This window comes from Sceloporus occidentalis, unplaced genomic scaffold (assembly GCF_023333645.1).
Source record: "Sceloporus occidentalis isolate IW3139 unplaced genomic scaffold, rSceOcc1.0.p SCAF_4, whole genome shotgun sequence".
NCBI classification, from domain to species: domain Eukaryota; kingdom Metazoa; phylum Chordata; class Lepidosauria; order Squamata; family Phrynosomatidae; genus Sceloporus; species Sceloporus occidentalis.
The window spans coordinates 46,756,223-46,780,874 of record NW_028316984.1 but is presented as its reverse complement, the minus strand read 5'-3'; the positions used below and the strand labels follow the sequence as shown (position 1 = coordinate 46,780,874).

General features: G+C 40.4%; 1 protein-coding gene across 5 annotated transcripts in view; it reads right to left on the bottom strand.

Annotated features, from left to right (window-relative positions):
* Positions 1–24,652, bottom strand: part of CCDC148 (coiled-coil domain containing 148) — a 147,540-nt gene that overhangs the window by 90,654 nt on the left and 32,234 nt on the right. For 4 of the 5 annotated variants that reach the window (XM_089519974.1, XM_089519978.1, XM_089519975.1 and 1 more), the window contains exons 2-5: positions 16,897–16,958; positions 13,903–14,024; positions 5,423–5,526; positions 1,651–1,724 (exon numbers count right to left, since the gene is read on the bottom strand). In XM_089519974.1, coding sequence (XP_089376100.1) covers positions 1,651–1,724; positions 5,423–5,526; positions 13,903–14,024; positions 16,897–16,951 — 355 coding nt within the window. In that variant the 5' untranslated portion in view covers positions 16,952–16,958. Of the gene's footprint in view, positions 1–1,650; positions 1,725–5,422; positions 5,527–13,902; positions 14,044–16,896; positions 16,959–24,652 lie in introns of all 5 variants that reach the window. The other variant, XM_089519977.1, reaches the window with a different exon arrangement.

Here is a 24,652-nt window from a genome sequence, read left to right as displayed (position 1 = left end):
TGCAAAAAATTTTGCTTCTTCCTTTTTGCTCTCCACCCTGCACTGCGAATGTGCACAATTATGTCAGTAAACAGATGCTTAATTTTGTCAAGGCATGGGTGTACCTAACAAAGGCCATTGCAGTCATAGCTCAGGCTGCATCAACACTGCAGAAATAATCCAGTCTGACAACACTTTAACTGCTATGCCTCAATGCTATAGAATTCTGAGAATTGTAGTTTTGTGAGATATTTAGCCTTCTCTGTCAGATGCCACAACAAACTACAGTTCCTAGAATTCCAAAGCACTGAGCCATGGCAGTTAGTGTCATCAAACTGGATTATTTATGCAGTGCGGATGCAGCCTAAGTTAACAAAACCTCTGATAAAGAAGCTTTTTTTTTTTAATAAAGCAGGATTAACACCTGGTTATGCCTGCTCACCCCACCTCACCTTGCTCCCCATCTTCTATCTAGTAGTTGGAAGATTCCTTTTTTAAAAAACAACAACTTCATTGGGACAACTGCAAAAGAGGGCTACAGAGGCACAGACTTCCAGTGTCAGGTTTCAGCAGTGTAAACAATTAAATAAAATCTTAGCTGCAAAAGAATGGGACTCTACTCTAACCAACTGCAGTGCAGCTGTGTGTGCCTGCCTAAAATAGGCAAAGTAAACAACAGCTGCTTCCAGAATCTCTTATTGAACATGCATGAACAGCAGAAAAGAGAGATAAAGAGAAGGCACTAGCAACCCCAAGCAAGTCAAAAAAGCATAGACTGATAGACCAAAATGAAATCATAAGAAAAGGGGACGCTAGTAAAAGAAGAAATCTCTGATGCATTTCAGAAGTAATTTCTAGAAGGTTCAAATTGTTTTTGTTCATTGATGTTTTTCCTGACAATAATTTCACATGTGTATATTATTAATTTAGGATAAAAACATTGCTAAAACATGTTAATTACTCTTCTTTTTTCGTGGTGCAGGAACCTATCCTTATTCTTTCCCTATCATTTCTACATCTGGTATCAAATTTTCTGCTAAAGAAGTAATGCTCAGGAACACATCTACTTTGTTAACTGTGGTATACGTATATCTCCTTGAGGACATATTCTGGTTTAAACTGTCAGTTTTTTAGACTTTACTTTTCTTGGTTTATCTCCTTCCTTCTCTAGCTATCTTCTTTTGCTTAACTGACCAATCAGGATATGCTAAATATCACTATCCTACACATCTTTTACACCTCTTAAAATGATATGTTAGGGAATGTGGGGAATATGAGACAAATGAGACTTCCTCAGGCACCTCAAAGCCCTGAAGGAAACAACAAGTGGGCAAAAATGTAGATTTCATTGCTCTCAATAAAAGATCTGGAGTTCTGTCTGCAACTCCCCAAACTCCACTTAAAAAAAAGGTATATTTTCTAATATATTCAACACTCTTTTTCTATAAAAGGGAGGGCTCTTCTCACAGCCATGCTTGGTCTTCTTCTTGGTATTCTTGATATCACAATAGCTATGATGGATGATCAACTGAACAGTCATGAGGGGCTGGAAGCTAGCAAATACTTTCTTATTAAGTTTCTATATTATTGTGCAATTTTACACAGAATATGTCAGCACCTAAGTATTTTGGAAGATTTTGTTTGATCAAGAAATAAAGTGGAAGTACTCACGCAAATCCCACAAGTCAAAAAAACATTCATTTCCTTCATCAAACAAGGCTTGTATATCCGATTCTAGTTTTTGCCTGAAATGAAAAACGTGATCTCAGAAAAAATCAACCAACTTTTTCTGTAGCTAAGGACAGGGGTGGGGGGAGAACCAAAGGGATCCACATAGTCACTGAGATAAAATGTACCTTCTATTCAGCCTCAGGGGAAGTCAATGGACAACACTTGCCAAGAAAACCCCTTGGTTCGCCTTAGGGTCACCATATGTCATAAATGACTTGGAGGCACACAACGACAAACAACGAATTCTTCAGTCCATGGATCTACAGAATATTTTATGTCTTTTCTTCTTAACATTGTTTCCTTCCTTAAACTGCAGCCACATGGTGAGCAGAAATCTTCATTGGTAGGTTCACAGAGCCACGGTAGTATTTCTCAGGTGAAAAATTCATTGAGCACACGTAAAAATTTATGTTTTTAATATTTTCAGTAGTAACATCTCTTTTGTACATTATAGGCATCTCAGAAGTCCTCCTTTTGCCTTATTTTTCAAGTTGTTTGCAGAGATGGCTTAAAACTTTGTTTCCAAGTCTCACCTCTTGCCCTAACTGCCTATAGCTGATGCCTAGGCTTCCTTCCTTCTTTGTTCCTTATTTTGTCCTAATCCATATCTTTGGCCCAGTACAGACCGCAGAAAAGGGGCAGTCTGCAGCTACCCCTTTCCATGGAGGATTGGGGCCAGGGCAGCCATACCGGCAGCCCAGAGGCCCCAATCTGGCACTTTTCCAGGCCATGGAGAAGCTGCAAAATGCCGCTTCCCCGTGGCCTGGAAAAGGGGTGTCCTTGGGGCTTCATGCTCCTGGACACCCCAGGAGCCAGAGCCATTCCTGCAGCTGTTTGGTGGCTGTAGTAATGAGGCACACGCCCAGAAGGAGCTCGGTTTCAGAGCTCCTTCTCATGCCGCAGCCAGGCTGCCATAAGCGGCCTAGGGCGGTGCAAATGGATGTGGTGCGTGCGTGACATCATAATGGCGGCGCCTGTGTACACAGGGCGCTGCCATTATCATGCTGCCGGCATGTATTAGGGTTAGGGAGCGTGTACATGGTGCACGCTCCCTAATCCTAATACCGGCACTGGTACGCTGATTGTTGGTGGTCTGTACCGCACCTTTGTTACCCTGTCTGGACCCCTATTGTCACTCATACTTCTGTGTTCTTCCAGTCTAGTGTTGTTCCTTTGGCTTCACATGTCCAGTCTGAAAATCTATCTTGTATTGTCTACCGAGCTCCAACCTTCTGTCTGAAATGAGACATTACCTTGTTAATTGTTCCATTCATTTGTTCAAATGTTTCATCAGGTTATCCCCAGATTAATTTTGGAGGCAGAGTGACTCTGCCCATTCCCAAGTTCTTTAGGTAACTTCTTAAATACACATACCTCCAGGGCTGTGATGTCAGGGAGCTCCCCTCCCTTATAATCTTTTGGAATGATTATTATACCACGCCTCATGGTCCCTCTCTAGGTTTTTCTTTCCCTTTTTCCACCATGGAGTTCACATCAAGTTCTGTCCTCTAGAACGGGGGTAGGAATTGTATGATCCTCCAAATGTTACTAAAATTCTATTCCCAGCAAATATAAGATGTCATAGCCAGTGATAAGAATTACAGAATCATAGAGTTGGAAGAGACTTCAAGTGCCATCAAGTCTAACACCTTGCCATGCAGGAATACACAATCAAAGCATCCACACCAAATGGCCATCCAGCTTCTGTTGAAAAACCTCCAAAGGAGACTTCACCACCCTCTGAGGCAGTGTATTCCACTGTCAAATAGCTCTTACTGTCAGGAAATTCTTCCCTAATGTTGCGGTGGAATCTCTTTTCCAGTTTGAATGTGTTGCTCCGGATCCTATTCTTTAGAGCTGTAGAAAACAAACTTGCTCCATCTTCATTATTTTCAAATACTTTCAAATATTTAAACAGGGCTATCATATCACCTCTTAACTTTCTCTTCACAGGCTAAACATACCCAGCTCCCTAAGCCTCTCCTCATAGGGTGTGATTTCCAGACCTTTCACTGTTTTAGTCACCCTCCTTTAGACACACTCCCACTTGTCAATATCTTTTTTGAACTGCAGTGCCCATAACTAGATACAGTACTTCAGGTGAGGTCTGACCAAAGCAGAATAGAATGGTACTATTACTTCCTTTGATCTAAAAACTATACTTCTACTGATGCAGCCTAGAATTGCATTGGCTTTCCTAGCTGCCACACCACACTGTTGACTCATGTTTAACCTGCAGTCAACTAGGACTCCTAAATCCCTTTCACATGTACTGTTGTCAAGCCAGGTATCCCCCATTATATATCTGTGCATTTCATTTTTTTCTGCCTAAGAGTAGTACCTTACAGTTCTCCCAATTGAAATTCATTTTAATAAATAATAATAATTTGTTTTATTTATATACCGCTATTCCAAAGATCATAGCGGTGAACAGCAAGTAAGCTAATTAGCAAGTAAGCTAATTTTGTTAGATTTGGCCCAACTTTCTAATTTATTAAGGTCATTTTGTTAGCCTTTCACCTTTCCGAATGGAGTCTCTGCTCAGACGCAAAATCCCCTATTGTGTGAGGCATAGAGACCACAAAGAAAAAATTATAGGCGTGGTACAGACCACCCCTTTTGGCGCTGAACTGGGGCCAGGGTAACCTCACCAGCAGCCTTGCAGCCCCAATCCAGCATTTTTCCAGGCCAAAGAGAAGCAGCAAAATGCAAAATAAGGGGTGCACTTGCTCCTTGGGTGCCAACGGCACCCCAGCGCTAAAGAGGAGAAAGGGGCAGCCGCTGCGGCCCCTTTCTCCTCTGCATCGTTGGCATGGCCGTTTGCTTGCCACGCCAATAATGCAGGGGCCCAAAAGGAGCTCCGTTTCAGAGCTCCTTTCTGCACCTCTGCCAGGCTGCCATAAGCAGCCTGGGGCGGCGTAGAGATGTCACGCGCATGCTGCACCCTTTGGATGCAGCGCATGCCTGACATCGTTACGCACACTGTGTGGATGGCACCACGTAACGATGGCACCCCACACACGTACTAGGGATAGGGACCATGCGGTTGGTGCACGGTCCCTAACCCTAGTATCGCCACTGCTACACCGCATTTGGGTCTTGTTTCGGCCCATAGTTAACTACTTGTGTGAACTGCAACTATGATGAAATCACCCATTTTTTAGTTCTCAGATCTAATTTATTCAGTCCAACTTGCTTCTGCAATTAACAGCATCAAATTGCACTTGGGTCCCCTTATATGCATTGATGCCCCAGGGAGCATATTGATCTTCTCTTTCTCCAAGGCAATCTTTTGACTTCTCTGATTCCTTCAAATAGACCCAAACCTTCTCTGTGTTAGTAGCATTCCAGAACTCTTGTGGGACAGTACTTGTACACAGTACACAGTATAGGAGTCATTTTGTCTCTATAGTCTCACAAGTGATGTTTTAACTCTCACTTTGTACTTCACTGTTATCCAATTCAGTTTCTCACGAACAAACATTGCTACAGTCTCTGAAGGCAAGAAGACCCCATGATAATTCTGACAAGATACAGGCTCTTCCATTTAACAGGCATTGTTTTGAAAGGCTAAAATTTATCTACTATTACATACTCAATTATCTTAATATTCACACTTTTTGTTATCATATCATTTCTTAAGCTACATCTGCTATACCTTCACTTTACAATTTATTTCTCAATTATTTTATCAAGTTTTCCTGCGTCTTACCTGCTTTCATGCAGTCTTTTGTGCTCTTTCCACCATACTTGTTTATGTTGTTTCAGCAGCATTTGTTCTTTGTTAAGTCTTGAAGCATGTTCAGTCTTTTTGATCTAGGCACAAGATATTTTTAAAAATAAAACTAAAAGGTCTTTTATAGGCCTCTAAAACAAACAGACTTTAAGTTTTATTGCCCTTGCAGGTCAATGGTTCTTGAATAGTTTGAATCATCCCAAATTAAAAGGCAATTTGTTCCAAAACAAAGAACATTTAAACACTGTCCATCGATACCTCACTCTGTACCAGTTGCAGCATCCAGCTTTCCACATCCAACTGCCTACAAAAAGGTCAAAAGGATCAGGCACCTGGATTACAGTGAAGAAAGTCTTAGTAATTTTCTCACCAAAGTAGAGGAACATTATTTTTAAAGTTGCAAATGTACATATAACAACTCCACAAAGAGTTCCTTATAACAGCATTACTCAAAATGATGGTCCACAGACCAGTACTGGTCCATGAGTCACAAACTACTAGTTCATAGTGATATTCTAGGAAAGAAAGAAACAATTGTAGCCAATGCACACAAAATTGGTACTGATTCTTGTCATATCAGGGGTAGGGGGGATTGTTCATGCTTCACATCAGATAGCTTGAGATGCACTGCCATACAATACAATAAACATATGACTCTTATTTATTAATATATGGCTCAATATAGTGTTATGTTTGTCCTATAGTTTGGCCCCTTCACTGTAATGTTTCCATTGGCTGGCACACTGTGTTTATCCAGGCCTTTGAATGTTGGCTGTCTACTGCATAAGGTCTTTGAACTATGGTATACTGTATCCATATTGGTACTTCTGTCATTAATTTAAAGATTAACTGCTTTATGAAAGCTGTTTTAAATCAAAGTTTTAATCTGTTTAATAGTTTTTAACTTTTGTACCATCCACAATTTTAACTGCATTTTGTTTTAATTTAAATTTGTGAGCCCCTTTAGTACCATATTGTGAGAAAGGCAAGATATAAATTAATAAATAAAATAAAATAGCTATTTCCGCATAAAAACGAACATACTCAGTTTATCTATTCAGGGGTAGCCACACTGGCTGTGCAGCAAAATACAACAAAATACAAAATACACAAAATAGTCATGGGGCCAACCACACCCAGAATATGTAGTTTCCATACCACTGACAGAAGCATTTAGCAATCGTAAGATAAGTTTTCATGAACTCAGGGGAGAGATGTACATGACAAACCAATGCATGGCTGCAGCAAGAGCAATCACTGTCTGGAACTAGTTTCAACAGGGAAGTTTCTTGAAAGAAACAAGTTGAAGAGGCAAGCATAAATAAAGGACAAATAAAGGCAAGCAACAGAGCCAGCATGGCATAATGGTTTGAGTGTTGGACTACGACTCTGGAGGATCAGAGTTCAAATCACGGCTCAGCCATGGACACCCACTGGATGACCTTGGGCAAGTCACACACTCTCAGCCTCAGAGGATGGCAATGGCAAACTCCTTTTGAAAAAAACTTGCCAAGAAAATCCCATGATAGGTTCACCACCGTAGAGTCACGATAAATTGGAAATGACTGGAAGGGACACAACAACAACAACAACAACAACAACAACAAAGACAAGCAGCTTCTATTTAGCAACAAAATGTCATGCAGCACCATAAAGGCTAGCACAGTTATTATATCATAAACTTTTATAGAGTATAGCCTACTTTATCAGATCCATGAAGAATTATTTATATTCTCAGACAGACAGACAGACAGACAGACAGACAGACAGACAGATGCAGCGTGAGATACAAAAGATTCATGTTTGCAAGACTCTTGAAAAATTGCATGAAGGTATGAAAGAGAAGAGGAACACAGATTGCCACTTGGGGTAAGCAATGACTGGGCAGGGGGGAACTTGACATCCCCATTCTTATGTGTTGACAAAACAAGGTGTGGAATGCCTAGATACAGATATAGCTAGAAAATAAGGTCAGAGGAATATAGAATATAGAAAGAAGTAATACTAACAATTATATTACAGAAATTGAACATGAGAACATAAATTTTTCTGTACTGATTGTACTGTAGAAAGATGGAATATTTTCTTCAGAGTAGATTGATAGAAGCAATTCATCACATGTTCTAATATATAATTTTAAAGAAGCCTTCTTTTTTTGCATTTCAACAGCTTAATGGAGCTTGTTGTCAATAAACAGGGCCCATCAATATTCATATACCAGCTTTTAAAGCTTGTTTGTGTGGATGGAAAAATTCTTGGTTTCATCTTTAGACCCGTCAACATTTCACCACTCCTCACTGCTCACATGCCAGCCACGCATCTCTGTTATAGCTTACAAAATACCATTTTAGTATTTCTATTATTGGGTTATATGAAAACCTATCTTCATCACTGAACAGCGTTACAGTGAACAGGTTTTACCGCTTCCTTGACTGGAAGAGACTTGTGAAAAATGAAATACTAAAAGACGTAAGACTAGAACTTAGCTTGGGAAATCTCAAATGAACTGAGCTGAATTCAGCTCTGCCAGTCCATGGATAAATAATATCTGCCAATCCCTTTGATAAATTGTACTTGTATTATTCAAAGAAAAATAAAACATGCAGGAAACATTCTTTCTACTCATTCTTCATCAGTTCATCTTCTGCTAATGTAGCTTCTTCCTTTGCAAGATCCTATCTTTTCATTTTAATGATGTGGGACAACATCAAAAAGCAGTATAGTAAGAATCCTGTATGCTCAAATGTTATGTACGTACTTTTTCTTTTAATGTTATTTCCATACATTTTCTTTTCTCATTTCTTTGCATTGATTTAATTTAATGTAAAATATATTTTTTTTAAAACTGAATGTGAGCTTACTGGCTCCTGGCACTATCAGCCAAAAGACATTATGTAGGTTCCCCCCCCACCCTGTCTTTTACTCCTGAATTATTTTTGTGTGCACACAAAACAAAGAAACAGCCCCCATCCCTAAAATTCTGGGAATGAGACAAGGCCACAATGAAAGCTTTTGCCTGAAAGCACCCAAAGCTTTGTACATAGATTCTCATAAGCACAGCTTCACATGTATAGGTTTAACCACTATTTTAATTTCAGCCTAGTCTCCTCAGTGTACAGAGGGGCAGAAGCACACGTTGTTTATATTTTCAGAATAGGACACTTCCACACACCATACCAATAGCATTTAATTGGAAAACATTATGTGGAAGCATGTGACAGTGGCAAGATGTGGTAATGCATTTGGCATGCAGGCCTCTCTGTGGGGTAAGAACAGGGAAACAACTAAAGAGAGAAATAGCTGTTAATAAGACGTTCATCTAAAGCCGCCCTAAGCTGTTCCCATCTCCCTGGGAACTTCAAGCAGTGCTGATCTGGCATTTGAGCTCCATATAAGAAATATAAGAAATGCCTTTGCTGGAGGCTTTTTTCCCTGCTAGAAGCAGGTACTGCATTGGCAAAAGGGCTAACGCTACTGATCTTGCATGTAAATTACATTGTCTGTCTGTAGAGCAGACAGGGAAAGGGTCGGTAGCATATGTGCAAAGGAAACAACACAACCTGGCAGGAGGGCTTAGAGAGCTCTAGCTGCCAGAGAGAGGAGTTTGTAAAAACACATCTAACCTGGAAAGATATAGCCTCTCCAGTTCCAATAAAAAATAGCAAGCAATATCACTCTACTTTCTCTGTCAATGTTTTCCACGCTTTCTTATAGCTTTGCATCATGTTTGGACATTGCTTTCTCTCCCCCACCATGCTCTCAAAGTTACACCACCAAACTTTAATGCCACCTTTGAGTCCCTTGTTTTCTAACTGTCTAACAAGAGGACACCATGTGGAGCCATCCCTCTGCCGAAAGGATCATGAGGAATAACTGTGAACAAAGGACGGGGCTTGTATTAATCTTGAGGGATAACCACATGATCAGCAGTTGCTTTGTTTTATGAATGGAGATGGAAAAAATATTGTATAAAGTTACTGTGTCCCCATTCCACTTCCCCCTCCTCTATAGCTTCTTTGGTCATTCTTGCAGCTATCCGCACAGAAAAAGAAATACATTATTAGTGGTATGTGGCATATGACAACAAGAAATTATTAAGAAAGCTTCCTAAGGCAGCATTGGCTGACAACAACCAAAACTGATTGATTGATCTATGTGATTTGATTTGACATGTTTCTTTTATATCGTGCCTTTCTCAGAACTTAAAACAAGTATACAGAAAAAGGCAAGAAGGAAGGAAGGAAGGAAGGAAGGAAGGAAGGAAGGAAGGAAGAAGGAAAGAAAGAAAGAAGCATAAAATGTAATAGTTAAATTAAAACAGCTGGTGTGGTGTAGTGATTTGAGTGCTGAACTAGGGTTCAAATTCTGGCTCACCCATAAAACCCACTGGATGACCTTTGGCAAGTCACACTCTCTCATCCTCAGAAAATGGCAATGTTAAACCCCATTTGGAAAAACATGCCAAGAAAACCCCATGGTAAGTTTGCTTTAGGGTCGTCATAAGCCAGAAACAATTTGAATGCACACAACAATGAACAAAATGTAATTAAACTATGTATAGAATTAAAATAATTGGAAACATATATTTTTGTTGGGGCAAAAATTGAAAAAGTAAAACATCACATTATTAAAATGGCTTGCAATCAGTTTTCAAATGTCTGTTGAATAAAGAAATTTCATCTGCTGACAGAAGAACAACAAGGAAGAGGCCAGTCTGAACTTCCTAGGAAAGGAATTCCAGAGCTAGGTGGTAAAGCACCAAGGCCCTTTCCCATTGTTCTACCAGCTTTGCCTTTAAGGATGATGGGACCAAGAGAAGGGCCTCCCCTGAAGATCTCATAGACTGGGCAAACTCATGTGGGGCCTAGGTTGCCTAGGGCTTTGCAGTTCATAACCACCACTCTAAATTGTGCCCAGAAACAGACAAGTATCCAGTTGTTCACTGCATTTACACTGCAGAAATAATCTAGTTTGACACCACTTTAAGTGCCATGGCTCAGTGCTATTGAAATCTGGTAATTGTAGTTTTATGAGAGATTTAGCCTTCTCTGGTGTCACAACAAACTACTGTTCCCAGGATTCCATCTCATTGAGCTATGGCAGTTAAAGCAGTGTCAAAATGGATTATTTCTGCAGTGTGGATGCAGCCATTACAGTAAGGGAGTTGTGTATTCCCTGTACCCAGTCCCAATTAACAACCTGACTGCAGCTCCTTAGACCCGAAGTTGTTTTCTCATACTTCAAAGGCAGCCCAAGCACAGTAGATTACAGTACATTATGATAATCCAAGTGGGATATAACTAAGGCCTGTGTTACTATTGCCAGATCAGACAACTCCAAGAACAGGTATAGTTGATGAGCTAGATTTAACTGTGCAAATCCATTCCTGGGCACTATTGAAATCTGTGTATCCATGTTCTAGCCTGAATCCAGAGGTACACTTAAACTGAACCTGATGGAGGAGGAATATAACCATATCCAACACAGGTGGAATCCTTATTCCCTGATGGATTAAGCTTTAATTTGTTTGCCTTCATTCAGTCCATAACTGGCAAGAGGCATTCATTCGAACTAAAACTGTTTCCCCACATTAACCCCCTAAGAGACCTTAGAGGGCTATATCTCTCAGCCTCAGAGGAATGCAACAACAAAACCTCCTCTGAACAAATCTTGCCAAGAAGACCCCATTATAGGTTTGCATTAGGATCACCATATATCAAAAATGACTTGAAGGCACACAACACACACATACACACACACAATCCTTTCCCACTAGAAACCAAAAGAGCTGAGATGCCACCACGCACTATAATGCTTTGCCCCAAAATAGATAATTATCCAGTACAGTGGGATCCAAGGAGGGCTTTTTTCAGCAAGTGTTACAACCATCTCTTTTAAGCACATTGGAATCTTGCTGTAGATTAACCTGTCCCTTTACCCTTCCCCCCCACCCACCCACCCCAGTGGCCTTTTTAATGAGCTGGGAATGGTAAGGATCTGGTGTACATATGGTGACTCTCACCTCTCCAAGAATTCAGAATATATCCTTGGGCTGTTCAATCAGAAAATTATTCATTTTCACAGAACAAGGAGGAGCCAAAGTTACATCTATTCTAGAACCAGCATCCAAGGCAAAATAGATCTGAGTGGCTTTATCTGCCAAGTGCTGGGCAAACTGTTCATAGTAGGCTATTGAATATGTGCTATTTTTCTTCTCATAGGCCAGTGTGTAAAAGACCACTAACCAGAGTGTTTCTGCTCTGGGGTGGGGGTGAAAAATCGAACCAACTCCTTCTCTATTCTTGCTTGTGTGTAAGGAAAAAATAATTTGTTCTTTGTCTTCATCAGCCAGAACAAAGCCAGCAAATTAAATTCCCAGGAGTTCTAGCTTTAGCACACTCAAAACAAACAAATAGTGCTGAAGTGGTCAGTATTGTGAAGGAAGGCTATTCTCATATTTATATCAATTACTTTTACTCCATTACATGTTTTCAGCTCTAGCGACTAATACGCACCCTTGGCTTCACAAGTAAGAACTATAACCTGTGTGTCATTTCAAGACTTATTAGCACAAAAGGACACAGCCTATGAAGTCCCTGAGGCCCCCTAAAAGCCCTTAGGGGTGCAGGGTCGACCCCATCATTTGGGAAAGTGATTCAGCGGTTTCAGGCAGCTGGTTCTGGTAACCGTAAAAGAGTTAAAATGATTACCGTAGTTAATTTATTGTTGCTGTCTCTTTTTTCTGCCAAGAAGTAGAAAAGACACGTGTGGTATCTCCTGTCTCAGGTACCATAATAATTTGGCTGTGTAAATGTCAGGTTAGCTATTGTACACTTTGGCTTTTGAAAAGGATTTTGTTCTGCTTCTCCAGCTTTGGCAGCAAAAGGTCCCAGTCCACCAAAACATCTACAATTCACTTAAGCCTGCAGACCTCCCTGCGACTGCAACTCCCAAAATTCAACAGCCAGTCATAGTCCAAAAAAGTAACTCTTGCAAGTTCTGGTTGAGGCCAGCCCTGTTCTTGAGAATGCTAGGGGTCCTTTATACATGCTCATGTAATGTCACTGAAAGCTTAAAATTGCTACCCTGTAGGTAATTTGTTTTAAACATTTTAACCAATGGCAGCTGATGGACCAAATTGGGGGACCTCAGTCCAAAATGGTGGTGGTGGTGGGATTTCCCTCGCAGTTCAGCCCAGAAGTCAGTCATATTTTCAACCTACCCTATGTCTGAGAAGAGTGAAACTGTATTCTATGGAGCCTTTACTAACAGTTAGCATTTTCATGATGCACAGTCATCTGGCATGGAATATCCAATCATGCTCTAAGCATTCCCATTTAATTCAGTGGAACTTGCTCTCACTTCAGCAGACTTGGATTGCTTAGGACCATCGTCTTGTATCAAATTTGTTGTTGTGTACCTCCAAGTCATTTTTGACTTATGGTGACCCAAAAGTGAACCTATCTTGGAGTTTTCTTGGCAAGTTTTTTCAGAGGGGGTTTGCATCCTCAGACACTGTGACCTGCCCAAGGTCATCCAGTTGTTTTTTATGCTTGAGTGGGGATTTGAACCTTGGTCTCCAGAGTCGTAGCCCAACGCTCTAACCACTATACCACATCTGGTTGTAAGCCTCCCTGTCCTAACGTGCTAACAACACTGCTCCCTTTGCTGACTTACTTTTTCTGACAGGCATCCTAGTGGTTGGAAAGGTGATAATGGTTATTCCTTATCTATGTATCTTCAGTGCTGGCCTTGCTATATGTCACGATTGATTTCAGTATTTAAGCATGTTAAGATTCCACTAAATATTATGCAAATGGGTTATTACTGTGCCAATGGGAATTCCTCTTCCCCTCAAATTTGCTCCAGGGGTCTCCCATCCTTCACAAGCACATTGGGAAGGGTATAGGACATTGTAGATGGTGGGGATACACATTCCACTTAGCAGTGCCTGCTTTATAGGCAATTAAACACAAATGGATGCAATCATAAGGCTACCTGGGATTAAATCTGACTGAATTTAACAGGCCTTATTTTTGAGAAAAACAAATGCACTCCATGGTATTCTATGTTTTATTATTCTCTGTGTTGCTTCAAATGGTGAGGTAGAAATTATTTTGGATTAATTAATAAACAAATAAAAGAGAGAGGGCTTTTAAAAATGTATAGATGCATCCATAAACTACATATGAAACAGGCATAGACTGGCATTACTAGGTAATGATTATTAAGCATTTAGTGGTCAAGCCCATTCTTTAAAATGTTTCGGAAGATTGCGAAGTTAATCAATAATGCTAATATCTAGCAATCATTATTCACTTCATCTTTTCTTCATCAGTGTGACTTATGGGTAGCAGGTACTTCTTACATGTGCATCACCATTGAGATCTTATAGCACATTTCCACTCAACATCTTCAGTCACATTTCACATCCATTCGAATTCACTAGTACTTACTTTTAGCAAGATTTTAGCAGATTCCAACTTCTTGGCTTCAGTAATTGCATGTAGTTCCTCGTAATCAATAGGTTTATACTTCAGACTCCTAAGACCATTTTTCATACGTACAACCAGGCTATCTAGTTCAGGCATGAAACACTTCAAATCAATTAATAAAATTTAGCAATCCATTGTTAACAGCCAACATTCATTTTAAATAATAATTAAAACAACAAACCCCATTATCATTTTCATGATAGTAAGGGAAAAAAGCATAACAGCAAGATAACAAATAAATTTTATGTACAGTGTGCCCTTGCCTTACACGAGGGATCTGTTCCGGACCCCCCATGTAAGGCAAATAGCGCGTATGCTCAAGCCCCATTGAAAATAGGGTTTGTGCATGACACACGGAGTGGAATATGCACCACGGGCGTCATTCATACTTCTGTCACGCGGCGTTCAGCATAAACTGAAAGTCACATAAAAGTTGCCTGCTTATGAAGCAGGCGCACTATATTTTTAAATATCATATAATCATTACGTTTCAGTCAGGTCTCTATCCTAGCAATGCAACTTCTTCACTGAAGTGCCAGTACACAAGCTAAACAATCCACTTCTCCTCATGTACCTCACTTAACCATGCATGCTGGGTGTATACGTCTGCTTGCAACTGGTGTGGGGGAGGAAAATCCAACAGGCATTTGTCCTACAAAATAATATTACTCGTTCCCTTGATCTAAGGTGAGCCACCTGTAACCTTCCAGATGTTGTTGGCTGGGGCTGATGGGAGCTGGAGTTTAGTGAAGATTAGAGAAAGGTAGATGCCTACTGCTGATGCTTACCGTGAGCTAGGTCAGCCCTTGGGAGGGGGGGAGCAACAATGCTGGTTGCCAACAATTTTCCAAAGATGGCTGCTGTGTGCTGTGCACATTCACACAGCAGCCAGCTTTGAGAGGTGGTTGGCAGTTGTAATCTCTCATTTTCACCCTTCCTCCCAGAAGATTGTGTTTGGCAGTGCAGAAAACAGATCATGTAACCATGGATCTTCAAGTAGCTATCATGCAAGAAAATGTGATAAAAAAAATTATGCCAAATTGGTATGCTTCCAATTCCATTCTTAAAGTAGCGTGACTGTGGCAAGACAGCAGGCTGGTGTGATGTACTTCAGTGCATGCCTTTGTTATATCCCATTTAGATGACTGTAATGCACTCTACATGGGGTTGCCTTTGAAAAGTGCTCACAAACTTCAGCTGGTCCAAAGAGCTGCAGCCAGGCTGTTAACTGGAGCTGGCTATAGGGAGCATACAACTCCCTTGTTGCCAACAGCTCCATTGGTTGCCAGTCTGTTTCCGGGCACAATTCAAAGTGCTGGTATTAACCTATAAAGCCCTATACAGCTTGGGTCCAGGCTATTTGAAGGACCGTATCTCCTGTACGAGTCCCCAAAAATACTGAGGTCATCGAGAGAGGCCCTTCTCTCTGTCCCACTACCCTCTCAGGTGTGTTTGGGGGAAAAAGAGAAAGGGCCTTCTCAGTGGCTGCTCCCAAGCTCTCGAACTCCCTCCCTAGGGGGCCAGGATGGCTCCATCCCTGCCATCCTTCTGGCAAAAGTAAAGACGTTTTTATGCCTCCAGGCTTTCTTATGACAGGGATGCTGTTAATAATTTTTTTTAAAAAATGACAGGGATGCTATTTTGTTTTTTAAAGTGTTTTAAACTTTAAATTTTAATAATGTAATGTTTTTAATTGTTTGAATTGTTTAATTGTTTTTTTAAACTTGTATTTTGCATGTTTTATAGTGTTTTAACTTGGACTGTTTTATATTTGTAAGCTGCCTTGAGTTTCTGTATTGGGAGGACGGCAGGATATAAATAAACATAAACATAAACATAATAATAATAATAATAATAATAATAAGATAAAGTTCAAAGTATATAATGGGAGTGGATTGATATGAACGTGTTTTTGACCACTGTGGCTTTCATTTTAATTGAGCAAATCTACTGCATGGAAAGAAACACACATGTGTTCATATTCCCACTTTTGGTACAGAGTCAATTTGCATCCTCAAATTACTTCTAAAGCTGAAATCCTGAATACATTGGCCAGGATCCTACATTATGCTCACAGAGTGTAACACTCTCAAATGTACCAATGCAAGGCTTCTCTTCCACAGGGCTTCTCTTTTCACTGCCAGCTCGTACCCAGATGGCCATTTAGTGTCTGGAGGAAGACGGGGGAAACTTAGGCAGCATCCAGCCAGCATTCTTCAGTTAGGGGAAGAGAGCTGATACTTTCCTCCAGTGATGTCTGTTGTCTTGGTGATCTTCTCTTTTATCTTCCCTTTTATTTGGCTGTAAAGGCACCCCTTGCCTTCCCTCAGCCACTAAAGGAGAGGGGCATAAGCAGTCAAAAGCTGTCTTGTGCAGGGGATGAAGGCAATGCAGAAGGAGGTATCAAATACCTCCTTCCACAATATCCCCAAAGTTACCTATTTACTTTATTTTGGTATCACCTCTGATTTTACCCATGTATGTTGTCAACATTTCCTGGGAGTTAGCCCTATTGGACAGGGTGGGTTTTCTTTCTAAGTAAACAAGCTTAGGAGGGGCTACACATTTTTCTTGTTTTCATTATCTGAACAAGTGGAATAAAACTTACAATCGCACTACATCTCAAAATACAGTTTATGAAATCACCTATCTGATAAGAAGATTGCCCAAACAAAGCTTTTGGCATATGCCTGTCTGTACCACAGAGAGAAAGTAATATGTACTTTCATTGAAAGAAGTGACTTTCTACCCAGAAAAATAAAAACTTCATGAAAGTGTAATCTATTGGGTATGCAGGAAGTTATGAGGGAGGAAACTATGGAAGAGAATGATAGAATAAACCCTACCAACACTAGTCTCCAAGCAGTTAATATAAATGGCTAATGCTTTTAACAAGGCAAGCTGTGAAACAAATAGTGAAATGGGAAATTAATCAGGAAATTAAATTCTTTTTACCTGTATCACTACTCCTATAAGTGGTAACAAATCCTGGAAGATCTCTTCCACTCATCTTCCACCTGTTGAATAATCAACATGCGTATGAACAAGAACATAGTGATAGCAATAGTAGTGAGAACATTACAATACCTATTTTGTTTTGTTTTTTAAATTAAGGGTTTGTTTGAATAGGGAGGTCCCTGTTGACAGAAATACCTATCAACTACTATATGTAGCTGATTTCAAGAACAAATGTTATAGCTGCCCTGGAATGACTGCATTTACTTAGTTGTTTAAAAGGACAAAGCTTATTTAAAGTATTGTCAAATATAACATTTCCCTTGTGAAACAAGGGTGTTTGCATTACAAAATTTACAGTTCTATTCTGTTAACACTGACAAACATTAAGTCCCTTACTCTCAAGTGCACATGGATAAGATTACTGCCCAACCATATAAGAATGAAAACTTGTGAACCATAAAATAATTTGAAATGATGGTCATATTCAACACTTAATATAAGGTATAAGATTACTCTCACTCAGGGAAAAATGTAAACCAAAGTTTCTCATCATATCCCATGGGACTAAGGCTGTACCACCACCCAGGGACTACTTTCTGTCTGTCGGTTTATGTATGCAATAAACACACAGAACTAGGGATGAACACTTCCTTCACAATACGTTCTGCTATTTTTTGCTAACACACATAGAAATCTACAGCCCATCTCCATTCTGCCCTAATAATTTTGTACCCTGCTAATTGAAAAGGTTGGTGCTAACCTGATATGGATGGGTGCAAGGTAATTCAGAATCACTTGAACAGTGTATCTAAATAATTTAATATCTGCACATATTGGAGTGTGTGATGCAAAATGTATCAGTTGAAGGATGGGGGAAAGTGCTTGATTTTCTTTTTATCTATTGTATTTTTTCAGAGTCCACAGCTTTGCTTCCCTTAAGTCTATCTTCTTCCCATGCTTCCTAACTTTGGCTTAGTCCCAACAGCTGCTAAGAGGCCTCCCTCCATATTTCACCATCCGTAGCTGTGGTCTCTGAGGGAGAGAAGAACAGACAGGCACAGTTCCATCATGCCTTAGTGCCAATGGCTGGTGAGAGGCCCTCTCTCCATTTTCCAACTACTATTGCTTTGACCTTTGAGGGAGAGAAGAGCAGCCAGCGTCTGCTGGACTTAATCCTCGCCATCCCCTTTTCCTTGTGCTTTTTAGTAGACTTTAAGCCTGCGGGCAGGGATACTTGAAGCATGATGGATTCAAATGTTCTGCCCCTCAAGGCTTTCCTGTCACCTCAACTGATGGTTCGGTCAATGCCTTGGTTTGTCTCAGGGCCAGAGAGGTGACAAGTGCAGAGTGGGGCGATTGGCACAATTGTTCCCAAATATCCTCTGCATGTTGATACAGCTAGACATCCCCAGCTGGTTTCCTGGAGATCTTGAGGCAAGAAAAAGCATCTCTAAAGTGTTGACAGATGACACCTCAATACTAAGTTGATCAAACCACAGGCTAGAACATACACATAGGTCTATTCTGTGGTGAAGTGGCTATCAGCAAAGACAGGTTATTTTTCCCATCACTTCTGCTTCTCACTGGATGTTTTTAAAAAGGTAGACCCTTGTTTTTGAATGTCACCCAAAACTCCAAAATCCAAGACTTTTTTCTTGGATGGTTGAGATAGTGATACCTTTGCATTCTAATGGTTCAGTGTAAACAAACTTAGTTTCATGCACAAATTTATTAAAACTATTGCATAAAGTTACCTTGATGCTATGTGAATAAGGTATATATGAAACAGTAATGAATTTCATATTTAGATTTGGGTCCTATCTCCAAGACAGCTCATTATGTATACACAAATACTCCAAAATCCAAAACACTTCTTGTCCCAAGCATTTCAGATAAGGGATATTCAGCCTGTATTAGATAAATCTGTATTCTCTTTTTTCCTGATATGTAAGCAGACAGCAGGAATGTGGCCATAGCTCATCTCTTTTTGTTAATATGTTTATATTAGCTTTCTATCCAATTCCTCAATTGCCAAGCACAGAGAATGAGCTAAAAATAATTAGCTAGATACAAAAAAATAATAATCGCTGGTTAGGTTAGTTTAAAGCTGGACAGATGGCAAACCAGGCCCATTATGATTTTGGAAGTTCAAGGGTAGAGCCAGATGAACAGATGCTCCATTCTGTTATCCTGCAGGTTGTCTTCTCATGCTAGTAAAAAGAAAATGTGTGCTATAATTAACCTTACTTCTACTAAAAGCATCTTTAAAATCCCATTTGTCTGGGAAGAACACAAAGCACAGGGACAATGAGACCCCTGAATTCCTTAAAAAGATTAGATTGGCTATGTTGTCACGCTCCATGTAATCGCTGGGTTCTTTCTTACGCTTTAGTAGTTGGAAAGCACCTCCCTGACAATTTAACAATGAAAGTTGTGGAAGGCTTTCTGTTGACACATGCAGATCCAGGATCCAGGAGTCAGTCCTCTGTTGGCAGCAGGAAGAAGATGGTAAATCTTGTAGTATTTGCTGTGCTCTCCCTCCATTATGTTCCAAGTAAAGCCAGAAAGAACAACACCTTGTTTCACTAGGCATTTGCATAACATACTCTAGTGCAAATATTTTGAGCAAAGATTAAGGTTTTTGCTTTCTTTTTATAACAGCACAGGCTGAGTGACCGAGCAGTGATTCAGCAACCCAGACAGCAAGAAAGCTGTTGTCATTCTTGCAAGTGTCCTATGGCAAAGCTACAGCTTGTACCTGCTTTAAAATTTGAGTTCCTCTCCTCCAGGGCCAGCCCTAGAAATTTTGCTCCTTGAGGTGGAAACAGGAAGTCCCATTCCCTTAATAATTTGTTTGAACATAGTAGCCAAGGGCCCAACAAAACAGTTTCACACATGAGATACTCCCACAGATACCACTCCCATTTCATAGCATTTTAAAAAGCCACAATAATCACAAATTAAATAACTGACAAGTTGCTGCTTTTTCATGATTCTCCTAATCATTTGTCCAAGATAATGGCCTCATTCTGCCTAATGGTAGATCCAAAATGGAAGTCTGCTATTGCCATCATCCCATGCTGTCCGCCTGTCCCAATTTGGCAGGAACAGTCCTGACAAATATTCTGGTGTCCCATTTTTTTCAGCTACTTTGTACATATCTGTTTCTCTCCTCCCACTTTCTTCCTATTCCTCCTCCACTTACTTCAGTTACTAGAAACAGAGTTCAAAGTGCAGACATAGTTTGCCCTCAGCTAACTTAAGAAGGAGAGCGAGAAGAAGAAGGGCAGAATCTTACACAACCCAGTAGGCTCAAAGAAAAGCAAACTGATGCAGCCTCACTTAACTTGTAAGCTTTCCCCTATTAATAACTTTTGCCATCTTGACTACACTCTGGTGTTGCCCACCCAGATGTGTCCTGGCTTTCACCTGTAAAAGTTTGGAGGATATGTCATTTATAACATTCTCACTATTTCATAACATCAGACCAGAACTGCATAGTGTGGAGTATTCATAGATGCCAGTAAAACTAGCAATCTTTGTCTTCTTCTTCTCCTCTCTCCCAATAACACTATTCCTTTTTCTTGATAACATCTAGCATGAAGTTAGCAACGGTCAAATTACCAGGTCCCACCCTTCAAAAATATGGGAACAAATTTTTCCCCAAATGCCCTAGTTACTTCGGAGATTATCGCACCACAGTTCGTCTGCGGGATACACATGGGATTTAAAAGTGAAAGACGGATTTTATCACACTGCCTTGTAGCCGGGAATCCCGTGTTTGAAAAATTGCACGAGAAGCCAAGAGAAGCATGGATTGCATATGGGTTGCATACTGCCCAGCTATGGGGCAGTGCGATGAAATCTATCTTTGACTGTTTATCCCATGGGTGAATTGGCAGTGTGATAATCACCTTCCTGTTGTAAAAAAAAAAAAAAAAAAAAAAAAAAGGCTGTCTTTGGCCTAAATGGATTGGGGGGGGGGGGGGGCAAACATGGAGAAATTGACCCCTACCTCGCTAGGGGCATTTGCGGAAAAAATAATATGACTCTGGGAACCATAAAAGGTCCAACCACTATTCTGTTTGTTTTGTAAGCCACTTGCCTGATCCTGCAATGTTTCATTTTATTTCCACAATATCCAGTTACAGCACTACAACTTCAACAGCTATGTCTGCATTTGGGATTTGTAGTCTGGTAAATACCATACAGAACTACAAATCAGAAAATTCTTCAGATGGAACCATGGCAGTTATAGTGGCATCAAAGTGCTATACCTGTGTAATGTGAAAAACACCTCAGTATTTTTAGACAATGAATTAAATTATATCAATGACTGACACACCTAGAAGAGGAATGCATTGATCCATTTTAAATCCATTGCTAAAGTTGACTTTAGCAACTGTTCTAGTTATGACTGAACAGAAGGGCAAATATATGAGGTGAATTAAACCCCAAAAAGGATTTAGCAAATCAACTGCATGTGGGAAGAACGTTATGGACACCAAATCTAATTACTGAGAAATAACATAAGATTATAAATTTGTATGGATATGGTGTATGGATGCTGTGGCTTAGTGGTTAAGATGCCAGTTCTGATGATTGGAAGATCAGAAGGTAGGCAGTTTGAGGTCTGAGTGCCACATGATGGGGTGGATTCCTGTCACTAGTCCCAGCTTCTGCCAACCTAGCAGTTCGAGAGCATGCAAATGCAAATAGATAGATAGGTACCACCTTGGTGGGAAGGTCACAGTGTTTGGTGCAGTCATGCTGGCCACATGACCACTAGACTCATCTTTGGACAATGCTGGTTCTTTGGCTTAGTAATGGAGATGAACACCATTACCACTAAACAGTCATGTCAAGGGGTTACCTTTACCTTTACTGAATTCTCTAGAGATGTAGTAATTTGAATGAAATTCACTGAATAAACAAAGAGCCTGTACAGACTGGTACTTTGTACTGGCCGGCAAGCAAACTAGGGCTCAGGTAGGGCTGAGCATTTACACACTCAAAACCCTACTATCGCTGCCCAGACACCATCACGCCCACGCCCATCCAGATAGTGCGTACCATGATGACGTCCCTTGTGTGCAGCACCCAATGGGTGTCACAAGGCTTATGGCGCCCCTTTACGGCACTAATAGGAGACATGTTTTGCGGCTCCTTTTTACACCGGCTGGGGGTGTGGCATGTGGTTGCTGCGTCCCCAACCCAGCGCTTCCAGGGGCGGCCTGTCGGGTTATCTGTACTGCCCCTAAAAAGCTCAGCATAGAAGGCAAAAAGAAAACCTCCTTTGAATAAATCTTGCCAAGAAAAATTCTATGATTGGGATGTCATAAATTGGAGTCAACTTGAAGGCATGTGACAACAACAATACAGATTTCCCAGAAGCCAATTAGATAGATTTTGGTAAATATGGTGATCATTGCTAACAGAATCAGTAGATCTGTGGTCTGAAAACTATGCAAAATATGCTGTTTGAAAAGAACATCTGATCATTTCAAAATTCAAGTATGTTTGCTGATATAAAAGTAGCTGATAACAACGTGAGAGTTAAATGAACAGCACCAATTCTCAGAATTGATCAAACACAGCTATTCCTACCATCAAATAGACTCCCTTAAGACCAACCACCCTGTGCTACCCTCCTGTGTGTTTTCTAAGATGAAGGAAGTCAGACAAGAATATGAGGATCTTTTTGTAAAAAGTCTTGTGAAGCAGATGTAATAAGGGTGCTGATGGCAGAAAATACCTCATACAGTGTTTGTTCATCTGCAACTCACAGACTACATGTGAAAGGGATTTAGGAGTCCAAGTAGACCACAAGTTGAACATGAGTCAACAGTGTGATGCGGCAGCTAAAAAGGCCAATGCAATTTTAGGCTGCATCAATAGAAGTATAGTGTCTAGATCAAGGGAAGTAATAATGCCACTGTATTCTGTTTTGGTCAGACCCCACCTGCAATACTGTGTCCAGTTCTGGGCACCACAATTCAAAAAAGGATGTTGAAAAACTGGAGCGTGTCCAAAGGAGGGTAACTAAAATGGTGAAGGGTCTGGAAACCATTGCCTATGAGGAATGACTTAGGGAGCTGTGTATGTTTAGCTTGGAGAACGTACGGTTAAGAGGTGATATGATAGCCCTGTTTAAATATTTTAAGAGATGTCATATTGAGGAGGGAGCAAGCTTGTGTTCTGCTGCTCCAGAGAACAGAACCTGGAACAATGGATGCAAGCTACAGGAAAAGCGATTCCACCTCAACATTAGGAGGAACTTCCTGGCAGTAAGGGCTGTTTGACAGTGGAAGACACTTCCTTGGAGAGTGGTGGAGTCTCCTTCTTTGGAGGTCTTTAAGCAGAGGCTGGATGGTCATCTGTCGGGTATGCTTCGATTGAGAGTTCCTGCATGGCAGGAGTTGGACTGGATGGCCCTTATGGTCTCTCCCAACTCTGATTCTATGTGGAGGAGACATGTCTGACCCCCAATCCTCTACTTCTCTGCTCAGATCCTGTAGGCTTAGGTCCATGGTCTCCCTCTCTTTGTACTGCCTTCCACTTTTCCTAGCATCATTTTCTTTTCAAATGAGTCTTTTTCTTGGGCACAGTATGATAAACTCAATTTAGTCATCCTGGCTTCCAGGGAAAGTTTGGGTTTGATCTGTTCTAGGACCCATTTGTTTGTCTTTTTGGCCATCCACATTATCTTCAGCACTCTTCTCCAGCACCACATCTCAAATCAGTTTATTTTCTATCTGCTTTCTTTACAGTTCAGCTGTCACATTCGTAAATGGCGATGGGGAATACAATGGCTTGGACGATCCTATATCTTTCCACTTTAGGACTGACTGTATTAGTGCTGTCAAATTCTTAATTCTAAAGATGTTCCTACCAGTGTTTGTAGGTTTCTCAATGCCACTGAATATCATGCTACATATCATATGTCTATGCATGTGCATGTGTATGCACAAAAGAAATGCAGAGGGGCATTGTAACAGTGCTAGAATCTTGATAATGCACTATTGCCAACGTAGGTAGCAGCAGAAGAGAAAAGACTGCAGGGGCAGCAACTGCAAAGGAAGCACTGTCATAGCCAGCAGATTTTGTATGCTTTCCTTCACCACTATTGTGCCTCCCTAAAAAAATGTACAACTGCTAGGGTACAGCATTACCAAGATTTGTTTCCACTCTGCAAAAATGTGTTCAGATGCCCTTGTCTGCAATTATGAAACAATATAAAGCTGCTGAATGGGAAGATTTATTGAAATGTCTCTAGCAAACTAATAATTAGGTTTCTATTACTATACATTTATGAATGTGGTATACCGTTGATATTTCTATAATATAGACTGTCTGGATGAGATATCAAAGTCAAATATTGCAAAGGGGATTTTTTTGGGGGGAAATGTGACACTGTGCAGTGCTCTGTTCAGGTTTCTACTCAGCCAGCTGGCTATGTCTTCTTCTAGAGGAGCGGTGCTCAGATTTTTTTACCCTCGAGACCATTGCCTTCCTTTACATCTATGTGCAGACCTCACCCCCACCCCCGGCTTGATGTAGTATATGAACAAAAATATTTTATTTATTGTATTTTCATTTGCACATTCAGGTATATTCATATTGTAACCTTTTATAAGGAAATAATATCATTCAAATTAGAACAATTTTATTTAAGTAAATTCAATATTTAACTCAATGCATGTGTAAATTTTACACATAAAAGGGTTTGGGAAAACAAGGAGGGATCAGCACC